The sequence below is a fragment of the Anoplopoma fimbria genome, chromosome 5 (assembly GCF_027596085.1).
Source record: "Anoplopoma fimbria isolate UVic2021 breed Golden Eagle Sablefish chromosome 5, Afim_UVic_2022, whole genome shotgun sequence".
Taxonomy (NCBI): Eukaryota; Metazoa; Chordata; class Actinopteri; order Perciformes; family Anoplopomatidae; genus Anoplopoma; species Anoplopoma fimbria.
Window position 1 is genome coordinate 14834193 of NC_072453.1, and position 16230 is coordinate 14850422.

The window sequence follows — 16230 nt, forward strand, 5'->3', positions numbered from 1 at the left end:
CATTATAAACATCAATACTTTCACTTCTTTGGCTCCAACTACTGTATTTATATCCAAGGGTCTCAGCTAATGGGATGCATAGATAGACCCTTTTTAGCACCACAAAACAAAGAAGCCTACACAACCGAGCTGTAAATAAGTTAAAGGGACAGTACGTCTTAACTCTCCTTGACTTATGTAAGGAGAGTGGAATTAAGCCAGTGTCACATATATAGAAGTAAAAAAGCCTTCGGATCCATGGATCCAATTAAGTTAGTGTCACAGACTTTAACATACTACTTGTTTTTATTTATAGAGCACTTTTTTGATGATAAATTAGTTCATTTAAATGATAAACTATTTTAAAACTTTAAGACTAAATCCCAACATATATAAGTAATAGTGTACGCTGTGTCATTTCATATGACGGATAACTAGACTTCATCTTATTTGAATTAACATTAAAGAGATTTTTGGTATTACATGACCCCAAAAGTAAGAGAAACAGCCACAAATACTTGAGAGCAGACTGGAATAAAAAAATTATTCCTCTGAGAAAAAGACTGGGAAGTATTAGTGCATACAAACAACAGCATTAATACACTAGAACAGTGTAAACTGCTCCCCGGTGAAAGAAACAGCAGTTCAGGCATCTGTTGTTAATTAAAAGAAAGAGCCAGGCATTCCAGAGCAACAGCAACCCCCCAACCGCCCACCCACCCTTATCTCCATCTTCTTTCTTTTTCCTCTCACTCATATCCCAAAAAATAAATCTGCCTCTTGTTTGGGCAAAGGATAAAGAGTTTGGTGAGCCATTCCACAGACCAGCTGGACTGATATTAAACAAGCCAGGTGTGTGTCTGTTGGTGTATTTTTTTTTTTGTCCCAGAAGACTCAGCAATCACTCCAACTCTCTAATAGTCCCTTTAACCCCTTTCTTTCACTTCCCACACTCACATAGACACACACACACACACACACACACACACACACATCCTCACCACAGAAACATTGTGTAGAAGGAATGGATTGTGGAGTCAGAGCATAAATAACAAAATAAGGAGAGGGGGCGATGGAGGAGAAATCGGGGTGTGGTGGAGGGGCTTCGAGTAAAGAGTGGGAAAAAGAGCCCAAAAAACGAACAGTCAGAGGAACATGGAAAATCCCTGGTTCCCATGCCAAGAATCCGGCACAGCGAAAACACTCTCTCACACACACACACACACACACACACACACACACACACACACACACACACACACACACACACACACACACACACACACACACACACACACACACACACACACACACACAATCACACACAGTGTATCCGAGAGCCTGCTGGGAGCTGAGAGCAAAGGAGAAGGTAGTGATAAAAATAATCAGCTTTGGAAAGTAACATTCAGGAGAACTCTCTGGGCCTTTGCTGTCTCTCCACCACGTGTAACATAGTATAAGTTTAACTTGAAACACTTCTTCCTCAAAATATTCAAAAAATATGTAAAGCATGAATGAAAAATGGAGAAAAAAAAGCCAGCTGGGAAGGCAGAAAAAAAAAAATCACATTTCCCATTATTTTGTCTTCTTGGGAACACTTTAACCTCTTCTAAACCTCCATATTTTGTCTGGATGATATGACTATAAATAAAGAAAATACACATGTACAAACTGAAATAGTCATGTGAAACCAAACTGGATTTAAAGGGGCAGTGCTGCCAGATAACGTAATCATGAATAATTTAGCAAATACTCATGTTAGCCAGTTATATTGCGGTTATGGTAATCACCGGTTGGCGGCAGCCACGTTACCCCTTAGTGTGCATGTCAACAGTTTTCCTTTCCCTGCCTGTTGCTTGCGAGTGGCACAGCTGCTATCTATAGTACAACTCTATTTTCAGACCATGCAGACAGGACGCAATGGAAGTCTCACAAACCTTTTTTTACCCTCCAGTTCTGGTGGAAAAATGGCTACACTTCTACACTCCAATCGCATGCGGCATTGTCTCTTGAGAGCCTGTTTTAGGACGAGAACAGACCCGGGTTTTGAAAGATCATGGAAGTGCCTGAAGGCCTGGGAGTCAACAAGAATATTCATGCAGAGAATTCGACCCTTGATCCGGAGGACGGAGAGCACCAGGGGGCTTGGTGAGAGTGAGGGTGGAGGAGAGCTGGTTCGCTGTGCAGCGGGCTTTGCTAGTAAGGCACAGTAACTACTTCTGTGCCCTCTTTCAATCTGGGATGACAGAAAGTCTCCAGGACGAGCTCCACCTGAAGGGAGGTGTACGTGCAAGGGGTTTCCTCATCGCCCTCGCCGTCTGCAGGGGTGAGGCCCCCTCCATCAGCGACCCGGATGAGCTGGTAGAAGCTGTAGAGTGTGCTGCATTCCTGCAGGTCGCGTGTTTGGTGCAGCATCTTTGTGACATTATTGACTCGGACAACTGCCTCTTGCTATACCATGCAGCCTCCATCTTTGGGGTGCATGCGCTATTTCACAGTGCTGCTCTTTTCCTTTGCGATGCTTTTGATGATTTGAAGGAAGCAGCTGAGAGTACGATACCTGATGACCTTCTTAAATATTCTCAATCATTGTCTCCTGCTTCTTATATTGCTATAGGCACACACTCTCCTTCCATGGAACTGCTACAGGACTCCTTTAGGGTCGTTTGCTACCTTGATGAAAAAGAGGGAGACTGGAAGCATCTGACAAACCTCCCAACTCTCTGTAGCACCTCCATGGCCGGAGTGGCAGTGCTTGACAATCGATTGTATATTGTAGGGGGAGTTTATGGTTACGGTAAGGACACAGTGGACAGTAGCTTTTGCTACAACCCTGACTCAGGAGTTTGGAATACTCTCCCAGGTCCTCAGCAACTAAGATATGACTTCACCTTGCTGGGGCTAGAGGGCCGACTCTACGCCATTGGGGGCGAATTCCAAAAACGGACGATTTCCACAGCAGAGAGTTACAACATTGAGAAAGGAGAGTGGACATGTATACAACATGCACCGAGACCTGTTGCATCTGCAGCTTGTGCTGTTGTAAGACAGCGGATGTTTGTTTGCTTCTGGAAACCACCAGACACCACAGATATCTATGAATACATACCGGCAAAAGACGAGTGGAAACTTGCGACCACCATGATCAAAGCCCAGAGCTATGGCCATTATATGGTAGCACACAGAGACAATTTATATGTAATGCGCAACGGACCTAGTGACGACTTCCTGCGCTGTCTAATGGACTGCTACAACATCACGACAGGCCAGTGGACAGCCCTGCCCGGACAATACATCAACAGCAAGGGGGCGCTGTTCTCTGCAATGATAAGGGGGGACTCCGTGTTCACAGTGAAACACATGCTAACTCTTGAATACACCATCGCTGGGGATAGATGGAAGCCCCGCAGGCAGATGAAGGGGTTTCCGAAGAGTGGTTCGCTGTGGACGTGTTTACTCAGGCTTCCCAAGTCTGGAGCAGTTATACCACAGCTGGATGCAGAAGGGGAAGAAGAAGAGATTTCTTTGCCAGACAAATCTGAGGGAATTGCAAATGTGATATAACTGCTAAAAAACAATGTTTTGTTTTTTTAAGGAAGGACTTATATACAACATGCACCAAGACCTGTAGAGTGTGAACTGTTGCAAGAATGCGGATGTTTGCTTGCTTCTGGAACCCACTAGACACCACAGATATCTATGAATACAGAGCAGAGATCGGCTCGAATACGAGTCTAAGAATAGACTAAGAATAGAAGAAAATAGCACTGATACCAAACCATTCAATGACTCAAATGTTCTTCCTTTTTAATGCATTCACTCTCACATGCGCTCACACACACACATGCACACGCGCTGACACTACGCATTTGTTCTGATTAGCAACAGCTGCTACTGTAGTTTATATTAGGGGAGGCCACTGTGAATATGTGTGTGTGTGTGTGTGTGTGTGTGTGTGTGTGTGTGTGTGTGTGTGTGTGTGTGTGTGTGTGTGTGTGTGTGTGTGTGTGTGTGTGTGCAAAGTTCAAAGGCTTTGACGGGATGTTCTTAACCTCTCATTCTCTACTTTTTTCCTGAAGTCACACTGGGCCAATTCAGGAGCCACCGGCCTCCCAGTCGACATGAAACACTGCACAGCCTTCTCTAACTAAACTAGCTTGCTGGCCCGTGACTGATTAAATACCTATTTCTGTGGGAGAATACATTTCACATAGCCTTAAACTTGTGACTCTCAGAGTTGTGGGAAATGTTTTTGGCTTGTATGACCACAGTTTATTAAAAACCAATGAAATTCTCTGGCAACATGTAATATCAATCCACTTTGTTTTCAATGCTTAGTGATAGAAATGTTCTTACCGTAACAAAAGACCAAAATACTGTCAATTACATTCAAAGTTGACATTCTTTGAACCCTTTTTGGGTTCAATTGTCCGACTGGCGTCTGTTATGCTATGACCAGTCCCAGTGCAGTGGCAGAGAATCAAAGAATCAAAGAATTGAACATGTTAATTCACTCTGATGCAAAATAAATGGATGTCACTTACTGCTCTTGGGGGTGGCAGATTGGGGAGGCTCTTCTGTGGAACGGGGACATATTTTGCTGCTTTTCCATTGACCAGGGCATCTGATCTGTCATCTGGGTGAACAAAGAACAGAGAGGGACCTCAACAATAACAGAAATATTACATTTATATTAGCTAAATAACAAAATTCGGTCTCTTCTGTCTAGCTTAGACTGTAGCTGTGTAGAATGAGTTTATCTCTGCCAAGACTATTTCTAGGCCAATGTGTAACGTTGCTACTTCCTCTCTCCTCCGACCTTTAACTTTATTTCTACTTGATATATTGATAGGTAGACATAGAAATAGATGCAGTGCTCCGACAAAGTCACTTTAAACTCTTTTTTAAATGCTCTTAGCGTATCTTCCTCCATATCAAACATTAAGTTATCCACATAACATCCTTGAGCATTAGATAGCAAAAATAGAAAAGGTTTAGACCTGTTGAGTTTGTGACTTTGTTGCCCAGCACAAGTGGGATATCCAGTTAGGTATCTGGTTGTCTTTTTTGATAAACGTTTTACTGTTTTACTGTGACGTCTTTATCTTGCACTTCAACTGAAAGAGACAGTTCTGGTTTACCACTCAATCAATGATAAAGAAGCCTCCACTGATCTTTCTCTGCCCCAACTTTCCTTCAGTCTCTGTGAAAGAGAACTTGCGGCTTTGCTAGCGTCGCAGCTGAAAATATGCGCGTTAAGTCTGGAAACCACATTCTTTAACACTGTCCAAACAAAACAGGTCGGTCTCAGATGGCGAAGAGCTCAGAAAAAGACAGGAAATGGTGAGAGGGAGGGGAGCTGGGGGGGGGGATTGCTGCTTGTGGTAGCGTGTTCTCATCATCAGCTATTCACTTCATCTTTTTTTAACTCACACCTTTGCATCCTTTGTCCTTACCAGTAACAATGACTTTGTTCATGTAGATATACTCTTCATCAGCACCTGCACAGAGACAGCAGAGAGTTGTTAACAGTTGACATCAGCGTGCTTCTGCAGCTTTACTTTGTGGGTAGCTACCACAAACATTAACATTGTGTTATACTGAAGAAAGTAGAAGCCATTTGAATACAGCTCGACAAAACACCACGTACCACAGTGAGACATTCATGTTTTGCATTCTTAGTAAACAGTTATAGAATTCAAGCAAATTATCTGGTGAATATGTAAGATCAATGGAACTATCCAAAGTCACCCATGCACATGGTATTCTATACTGTAAATTGAATGAAGCTGATGCTATAAAGATAATTTAGTTTGAAATAGTATTTTTAAAAATATGGCACTTCATTTCTTTGTTGAAAGTAGTACTACGCTTCCGTAGAATGAAGACCGCTTCATATAATGTACAAAAGTAATTTACAGGATGTATTTAAAGAAGAGCATGCATATTTCTTGTTGCTCCGATGGGAAAATCTGACTCCACCTTAGTGCCAAACAAACTTTCATCATGTTTGTCAAACCTCCAGGATAAAAAGAGGGAACTTGACCCAAACAAGTGGCCTATTGTGTGGACAGATGGGCCCACTATTGACACCCACTCTCACCGTGGCTGGCATTCATCAAACATTAGTCAGGAAAGTCCCTGCCGGCACAGATAGAGCACTGTTTCACGTCTATCTTTGAAGATCGTACGACTAAATATATACGATGGAGCTCCTGAACTTGGTCCATCTGCTAAGACATTACAACCAAAAGTATAGTTTGGGTTTAGTTTGAAATCATGCTTCCACCTGGTTTCTGCATGGAGTACATCTTCACAAACAAGAATGAGGACTGCAGTTTATTTTCATATTTTAGTTATATAGGCATAAAAAGTCAGAAAAATAAGAAAATATTCTTATTTAATATGGTTTCTTGTGAGGACATTAAAAGAGCAGTGATTAGGAAGTACTTCAAATGGGGAGCTGGACAAATGATCAGGGCGTTCATTTGAGACTAAACTTGACTTCTCCTTGCACTCAAACGTAAATATTTACGAGTCAGTGTGAGCAACATTATAATTTAGGCAATAAGCGGAGATGATGAAACCTCATGTAATACACCAATGCTGAAGTCAGCTTAGTGAGAAAAGCACTGTGTTTTGTTTGACATTGGTCTCAGCATGGTGGAGTAATTACAAGCTGGCGAAGACGTCGCCATGACATTGCCACATAAACAGTTTGAATGAATGTCTTTTCTCAGACAATAAACCCTGCGGTTTTCGGCGTGGAAGGCTCCAGCTGGTTGCTGTAACCTGTTATGTGAATTTGTTCCGGAGCTGCAGCAAAGTTTTGAGGAAGGTTGTTTCATTGAATTAAATATTTTAGCTGACTAAGAATATACCCTGAGAGAAAATCAAACAAAACTCTAACCTTGGGTGATACTCTAGAGAAGCGTTCTCCTTTGAAATAGATATCTCTAGGTGAAACCAAACAACAGCAGATTGAAACTATGTTTTGCCTGCACAGTGAAAACAGATTTTTCGGGGAACAGAGTTGAAATGCTATTTATAAGCTGCTGTTCAAAGGAAGTGAGCGTCCCCAGAGGATAAATGCAGCTTCGGAAAAATGATACAGCTTGGAGCCAGGAGAGGAAGTACGGAGAGACGGGTCCAGGACCTGAACATGGAAAAGCATGACTGCTGGTGTGTGTGTGTGTGTGTTGGTGAGTGGTTGCGTGTGTCAGTGTGTGAGAGACAGAGAAAGACAGGGAGGGAGAAGCAAAACTAATACTGGCTGTTTCAATCCAAAAGTGATAGTGAATGTAAAATAATTTGGTCAAAAGTTTCTAGTATACTGTTATGAAGAATAGCATAAAGCAATGATTTTGACAGTGTAATGTTTTCATAGCGTAAGTATCACACAGAGCTAAGATTTCTGAATGAGCACAGTCATTTGTTATTTCCCCTTAATCACACACCTTGGTGCTTAGGCTTGGCTGAGGCTCAGTGCAGCACTGGTTCACATTGTAACAAGCTGTCTGACATTGTATGACTTCCAGGAACCATAAATGACACCAGCACACCAGCCGTCGCCACATTTTCATGCGAGTGTCAGATCCAGTGAGCAAGAACAACAAACTTGTCTTTCGCTGTTTGACAGGACACGTTAACGGGCCATGCGTCATGTTATGATGAAGCAATAGGCCCTTTGATTATACCTGACTTGTAAGGACAAAAGGGAAATAAAAATGTTAATCTGGATATCTTCCAAGGGAAGTAGAAATACAGTCCAAACATTTGTTATTCAGCCACCACAGTGTTGTTTTCAGCCACCAAAATGGGATAAAAGGCCCCAAATGTATTTGTGAATAGAAGCCTAGAGGAGCATAATCATTACACAGTGGTTACTGAGAGTTTAAAATAATACCAGAGTGGGTTGGTTAATAGCTGAGAATCTAAGTTCATTGAATTGTGGGAAAAGCAGGGCTTGACCACATGTTACATAAGGTGCTTTGCATAGAGGCAGACTGACTGCTAGTCAAAAGCTTTTGAACGATCCAGATTTGTGGTTAAACCTCAACCAATGTAACTGTCATGTCATAACAGATACCACACCATTAGGAAACATGAATCAGGAACACTGAGGAAATGTTTCAGACTACTTATTTTTTCAGCAATGGCCAAGATCTCGTTGGAAATAGTCTTCATCTTGCTAAACCTATGTGCCAAAGCTAACAGGCTATGGTTGACCTTTCAATGTACCTGCCTTAATTATTAAAATAGTGCCATCGCATATTTCTTGGAGCTGGAAGTCTACAGTAACTCTTAAACATTCAGCAGCCTTCATGGGATGTAAATGTAACTCATAACATAGAGCAGGCTATATTTTATCACTCTGAGGAATGAAAGATTGTCTTACAGTAAAATAAGCAAAGAAAAATTGACATTTAATTTCTATTTTTCGAACACAATACAATGCAATACAGTCTATTCTCTTTCAGGCTTACAAATATATCAAACCATTTATTTCTAAACCAGGCAGAGCAACTTTCTCTTCCTTTACTGTAATTTAAAATATACAAAAATAATGTATTGAGGTATTATCACATCAAAGGTCTGTTTCTAACCTTTAACTTTCTTCTTGTCTTTGTTTTCAGTTGTACAAGTCAAAATATTTGTCAAATGTCCCCCAAAATGTCCACCAAAATGAGTTCCTCTATACAATCACTGTGAGAACTGAAGTCATGCAGTTTGAGAATTGTATTTCCTTATATATCTACACCACAAGTTTGAATATTTATTAATAAAGTTTTGGGGCTTTAAAAGATGATCTACAGGTATGCACTCCTCATAGTTTACTGACTGACCTGGCACATACTATCTGCTGAGCTCTGGTTGATTCAGATGCCTTCCTGAAAACTAAGCCAGTGAGCCCGTTCAAAATCCTTTTTGATGCAAATAAGTGCTCTACTGTACGTACTGTATATCCACTACAGTATTTCCTTCATACCATTGGATGTCCTGTAGGACTGGAGGAGATCAGAGAGAAAGCCCTTCTGGATGGTGGCCTTCCCACTCAGGGTCTCCTTGTCCAGGATGAAGAGGAAGCGGTGGAGCTCCATCAGGAGCTGGTCCAGCACTGGAAGCACAGACAGACAAGACGGTCTCAGAGGTATAGCAAAAATAAAATCACTAAATTTTAAACTTGGTGTTACACATTTCTTGGCGTGACAGTATTTTGGAGTATTAAAACAATGGCGTTGGACCAGAACTGTGGCAGTTCCCATCAGCAAGAAAGAGAAGAGCTGAGAGCAATATAAAGCCTGTGAAGTTTCCAGGCAGAATAATATACTTTAATTCATGGAGAACAAGGAGTTCAACTCAATGACTTGTCTCTTAACACTGAATTCAGCTGCAAGTTTGTTAGCTATTCCATTCTCACTGCTGGGCCTTTGCGCCTGAGCTATGCCAACATTTAACATGGGAGAGACTCTTCAGAGTTTTTTTTAGCTGGCAGCGAGTTGATAACCATTCAGACTTTATGTCATTCAGTCAGTACTCTCATCCAGTTGCTATCATCAGTTACAAGTCTGAGGTTGTCTGTTTGAGGTTGTTTTGGTGGTTGCATGGGTTTGGTGAAAGGTCAAGTCCAGAGGAAGGAGGAGCCTGGGCATGGAGTTGGCGGGGCCTCTGTGTCTGGGTGCAGCCCACACACATCCTTCAGGGGTCAGCGCTGCGCTCACAGCCCTCTCTGGCGTGTGGGGAGCTCTTTGTGCTTCCCTTCACTGTCTCTTGGCCTCATGAATAGACCCCTTGCTACAGTGGGCCTCAGTGTGAGCACTTCACCAAAAGACGAAACAGAAGGGGGATAAAGAGGGGAGACTTTATTAAAGGATAAGGTGGGGCTAATATCAGAGGGGATGTCATACTGTTCTTAAGATACTGGAATGTAAAAAGTTTCCTTCAATCAGCATCGTATGATAGTAGGCTACTGTATACTGAGTAATTTGGCTCAATATTTATAAATTTCTTAATTTGTCTAATTCCATTTGGGAATGGAAATTTGCTTACGTTAGCCTTAACTCTGATACAGTAGCATCCAGGATGCTAAACTATGAATCCTGCTATGGCGAAGGATATTACTGACTGGATGGCAGGCTACCTGCTGCTATCCAATCAGAAGCGAAATGCTTCACATAGCATAGCTCATATCACACAAAGCTCTGTACAGCTATTTTGGATATCATTTTAACAAATACATGCTAGTAAAGTAACTGAAACACTGGACAAATAAATAGCGAGGCCAGACATGAGTCTTTGTACTCATGACAACCAAACAGCTGTAACTAAAACTGAAATGAAACAAAGTTAAAACTAAAAACAAAACTAGAAAAACAGATTTGTCAAAAACATCACACTCTACTCATGAACTCTACTCCATGTAAATTAAATCATCATAATCACAAATACCACAAATCTCACAACTATTATAAAGAGAGTAAACTGCTCCTTTGAACTCTCTTAAAACTGTCAGCTACTCTATTTTAGAGGCTCCTTCCGGCTCAAACAGATCCCTAACCATGCTTTGCGGGGAAGTACATTCATGCCCTCTCCCCTCCATCCTACACTCCCACACATCAAAGGACCAAAGCAAGGTAAATTACAGCAAAATAAGGTGTCAGAACCCGGTACGCTTAGCCCCTCGGAGATGACGAGAGGCTTTCCCAAAGCTACAGCAAGCTGGGCTGTTTTTAATGACTCCTGCTCAAGCTGAGTCAACGTCTGCTGAGAGGCCCCGTGGTAGGAGGACCTGCACCATGGAAAACATCACTGGTTTTGACACACACACACACACACACACACACATACATACGGCCATGTAAAGTAATTAAAGTTATATTTTACTATAATGATCAAAACTTTTCATTACATTTCAAGTAGTTGTTTAGCTGCTGATGTCTGGCTGCACAGTACGAATCTAAACATTTTTCCAGCTTCTCCTCATTGTGTGTTTGCAGAGATTGACTCTGATGGCCTTTTGGATTGGAGGACCCTGGGAAACAGAGTCAGCTGACAGGACAGGGAGGTCTGTAGCAGTGAGTCTCTGTGGGCTACGGACTGGCCAGATGCCCACTGCACATCCAGTGAGTGACCGCAGCATAAACGATTTACTTCTGTAGAATGGCCAAAAGAAATCCAAGACATCATCAGCCAGCCAAAGCGCTACAGTGTTTTCATTTAAAGAAACATATGTCTAAACAGAGTATAAAGGGGAGATGCGAATGTAATAAAAAGAACACTGAACAGCATAAAGTTTGTGTCAGTTATCAGTTGATTTGAGACTTCACTACGTCCAGCATTAGAGGAATTTCTCTTCCTCATGCCTGAGGTTTGCTTCAAGAAAAGCTTTTGTTTGATTTCTCTCATGTGAAGTTAAATACTCATATTGTGTTTGATATAGTGCTCTGATAAGTTGGCAGATCAGTAAGGTGTTTTTAATGCCTGATTAGGAAGACGGAAGTATGAAACTAAAAAGGAACTCCTTATATCGGACTGTTGCTGGGTTTTTTTTTTAATGTAAGACAATGACACATTATGTAGGCAAAAAGATCAGATCAAAGACTATTCATAACAAATGTTTCCTGCGCTATAAGTTATGATCTACTGAAGCCTTTTATCAATGCTGGTCTTCTTCTGTTTACCTTGTCTGACCCTGACAGCGGTCAATAGAACAAAAGGATCATTCTTTCAAAGTTCGGCAGAAATCTTTTTTGTAAGACCCTCCAAAAATAACAAACATAAAGTCTTTGCATGCATGTCTATCCGTGCTTTCATCTGGACTACAAATGATGCTTTCTTTTTAATCTTTAACAATCTTCAAGCACAGCTGCTAACCTCAAGATGATCAAGATGATTACAACAAGGTCTCACTAAAAAACTAAACTAACTGAAAGAAGCCCCACATTTGGTCAGCAACTGAAGTGGACAGGAAATAGGCTGCAGATAAAAAAATCCATGTCAAAATAGTTTAGCAAGAAAGCCATTTCATTCAAAGAAAAGGGGGTTGAACTTGGGTCTTTACCACCATTGTCCTAGTTAAATTTAAACATGTCTGCTGCAACAAGAGGGTCTTGTCAGGATCTTGACTTGAGGTCCTGCATCAACACTTAAGCGCCAAATCTTATTGAAAGCCTTCATTTTATGAAATCAAGGCAGGCATGGTCTCTCATTTCAATCAGACTGCTTCCAATTTAAATGGGGTTGCTTATATGCCTTTACTACTTGGTGGGATCAGTCGGAAAACATGCTGGGCGAATATAATTTGACAATAATCGAATTAGCTTTCCCTCACAACTGCAATAATTACCTACAGTACACTGAATGATAATGAATGTCTGGAATGGCACTTCAGCCAAGGAGCTCAAGCATTTCTCTTGCGCTCAGTTAACCTTTGAACTTGTGACATATGACATCACAGTGAAGATTCATCAGTAGCATGTTTACAAAACCCATACATTGTCATCCAAGTCCTTTAAAAGGCAGAAACAAACACGCATACTTCTACATTCTATCTTTTTTTCTCATTTCCAAAATCAAACTGGCTCAATTTCCATGTTTCCTCTCATCTTTACACCATCTTCCTCCATCTGTCTAACAAAAAAACAACTCAGCATATAAAGTAATGCTCCAGGAAATATCCAGTTTTTTACTGATGCAATATTTTTGCTGTTAACAAACATGTTTTTGCCTTTTATCAATGATGAAACAACTCTTTCGTGCAATGTATCAATGTTTGTCTTATAGACTAATGCAGCCAATGTTATGTAATATGAGGGCACAGTATTGAAAAATTATATTTTGAATCTGAAAACGATGCTGACATTGCACTGGCAACCTTAAACCTACAAACCACTCGGTGTTTACTTTAACATGTTGAAGGGACTCAACAATGCTTTTTTATAATATGATCGGGTTAGCCACCAAACTAAAATACTGTTATTTTGACCCAGTTCCAGATATAACAAGCTCAAGTTTTTACCATAAAGCTGTTACATATTTACTGCTAGTTCAACAAACAGTGTGCATAAGACATTAAAAACTGCAAAAGGATACACATCAGTAACAAATAGTGACACTGAGGTTATAGAAAAAGCTAGAGTAGATTATAAAGGTGATAAGACAAAAATTGTCTTGTTGGTTTTCTATCCATGGGCAATGGATAGAAAACCAAATTGATCCAAATTGGGTAAATTTTGTGTGTATCGAGTTTGTAAACTTTATTTGTCTGTTGCCAATTTGTAAGAAGATTCAATTAAATGTTGAGTTCAATTCATCCTCTGAAAAATCCAATACGGAGACAAATACTTATGAATAAGTAAATCAATTACATGGTTCCATGTTAAAAGACACCAACGATAGATGTAGAGGACCAAAGTTACATTTTGTGACTAACAATGACAGAGCTCCAAGTTCACCTAAAGGGGAAGTGGTGGAAAGAAGGAGAATTGCAACCGTTGGCCAAACACTGACATTAAAATGTTTATAAGCCAACAGATCCAAGCTGTTTGTGCTTCAGCAGACAGAAAAGAAAGTGACTGAAGCAGAGCAGATTTGTTTTTCTTATCATTTGACTCTTACACACCAAGATTCCAAGGAAAAAACACACCCAAATGACATTGACCTTTGGGTCAGTTTCAGAGAAATACAACAGAGAGAAGGAGCCACGTATGATTGGTTTGTTCCAGCCCGGCCTGGCTCTGTTGAGTGAGGCAGATAATTGGCTGGTGGCAAGGCCCAAAAAGTGGATAAAAGCACTGATTTGATTGGTGTTTGATCGCTATCCACAGACACTGGTCCGTCTCCCTGCAACATGCTGGGTTCAGCTGTGAGGCAGGGACATACGTGGACATGGCTGAATTAATCCAAGCTGTGTTTTGGTGCTATTGCCGTAGAAACCTGAAAAAAAAAAAGGCGGGGTGTCGACTTGATGACCTCAGAGAAGGGTCTGCCTGTGTCTGATAGCAGCACTGAAGGAACTTTGGAAAGAATTATGTGGGCAAAGTGACACAAGAGAGGAGAGAAGAGTGAGAGAATATATTGAAGCATAATGGTACTCTAAACCTTTCAGCTAAAAGCCCATAAGTCCTTTTCTCACAGCATTAAGTCAACATTACCCTGAGTTTTCACATAAAAGTTTTGATTGGTTTGTGAGTGCAAATAAGGAAACGTCAGCATGTACACTGAAGGAACATACAAAGACTTTGCCCTCATGAAAAGCAAAAACCAGTAAGATGTTGAACTTCTGAGCAATCTCAATCTCTCTGTAAAGAAATCTTAAGTGTGGCACTTTATTTCCCTTTAGGTTATTGTTTTAACAGGGTTAATGCCAGAGAATATCTTAACTAGTCCATGAGAAAAACTAAGCATCGTCCTGCTTTTCTACTTTCTCATCTAATCTGTCTCTCAATGACTTATCCAAATGAGAAAGTATAGAATATAGAGTATGTGATGGAGGATGAAGATGATTTATCTTGTATTTGCAATCATATGTTACATGCCCTTTGACTGTGGCTCAGTGGAGAGCAGGGTCGTCGTCCAATCAGAGGATCGGTGGTTCGATCCCTGGCTCCGGCAGTCCATGTCGATGTGTCAATGGGCAAGACCCTTAACCCCGAGTTGCTCCCGAAGGCTGTGTCATCAGTGTATGAATGGGTGTGAATGGGTGATTGATTAGTAATGTAAAAGCACTTTGAGTGGTCTGAAGACTAGAAAAGCGCTATACAAGTACAGTCCATTTACCATTTATTATAGCCAGCAGAAAAAGGGTGAAACATTTGCATGCAACATTGTCAGTTTAAATTCTGGTTGCAAGACACATCCACGGCAAACAAAGTGTCACTTCAGATTCTTGCCACACGCAAAACTGTAAGAAACTCTTTTCGTCTGTCCCTAGACAGTCGTCATCTAATCAAAGGCGAGCATTGGTACTTCCTTGTCCTGTCCCATTCTATGTTTAAATAATAAATAGTGATAATATGTGATGGATATCTATTGTAGCAGTATTGTGTGGTTTTGCTTTGCTGTTGACTTCTGGGTTTATGTTGAGGTGCACGCTCATCTTTGTTTACAAGTTCTTGTCTTAGTGCTTTGCTGTGATTGAAAACCACTGGGATGTGTTGGTTTTGAGAAGATCCTCCTAGGTTTTATCACACTTCATCCGCTTATGGCATGCAGCAACACAACAGATCCTGCAGAGTGATTGACAACCCGAGTGAGATACAGCAGCGCTTTGAGTCCAAGTCCTCATTGATTCATAGACAACGGGGAGGCCAAACAGGCTCATTAATACTGAAACTATGAGGGCTCATGTTCCTCCATGATACACATCATGGAAACAACATTGGCATGGGTAAGAATGTTAAATGGTTCAAAAATAAAATCTGTGTCAGTCTTGTTGTCACTTAAGGTCATAAAGGAGGTCATATACTAGTGACAGGAAGTGTTTTTTACACTGTGGGAAAAAATGTGATGTAGGAGGAGCTTAAAGTTTTCCAGTGGTTTCTTCATGGCCAAAGAGTCTGCAGAATCCACTGGTTTCAACGCTGCAGCAGCTCGTTGCACTATCGAATACGACTTCCACTAGAGAAGAGGAAGTGAGTGGAATCAGTTGCTGTATGTTTGGTGAAATGGAAACCATCAGTATCATAATGAACGATCAGTACATTCTGTGTCTACGTATTTTTATTTATTTATGTATATTTTTTTGGGGCAGATGCAAAAATATGCTTGAGGTATGCAGATACGGTGCAATTAAATATTAACCAGGCTTTATCAGTGTGATAAGAACCTCCTATGTCATATGAGGAAAAAGTTAAAAAGGAATGAAGAAGGCTTGAAAAACTGCAAGTAAGAAAAAGACTAGAGAGCATGTTGACTGCAAATGTTAAAACAATAGCACTAGGATCCATCCTAAGATGCTGAGCCACATATTGAAGTGTTAACTTTTATAAAAGTACAATCAAGCTGTAAAGGAGTCACTTAAAAGCATACTTCCACTCTCTTTTTCAAGTTTCTCCTCTTTCATCTTCCCCCTGTTCCAACTATTGACTCTCGTCTTTATTCATCTCACGCTTTATCTTTCCCAACAGCCTTTTCTTTCTTCCAGTCTTTCTTTAGATCTGTGCTGTCTTGGTGATATCGAGGCTAACAGCTCGGCCCTTGGAGAAATCAGGCAGTTTTTATAGCTGAAAAATTCTAATTGGCTCTAAAAAT

General features: G+C 40.8%; 2 protein-coding genes across 2 annotated transcripts in view; one reads left to right on the top strand and one right to left on the bottom strand.

The window, feature by feature from the left end:
* The window catches only part of afap1l2 (actin filament associated protein 1-like 2), a 33553-nt gene that overhangs the window by 12272 nt on the left and 5051 nt on the right, over window positions 1-16230 (bottom strand). Inside the window, 3 exon segments of the mRNA XM_054598916.1 lie at window positions 4524-4615; window positions 5436-5480; window positions 8969-9097. Of these exon segments, the coding sequence (XP_054454891.1) occupies window positions 4524-4615; window positions 5436-5480; window positions 8969-9097 (266 nt within the window).
* Window positions 2036-3543, top strand: LOC129091238 (kelch repeat and BTB domain-containing protein 13). The gene is given in 2 exon segments (XM_054598782.1): window positions 2036-2117; window positions 2120-3543. Coding segments are annotated over 2 exon segments (1506 nt in total).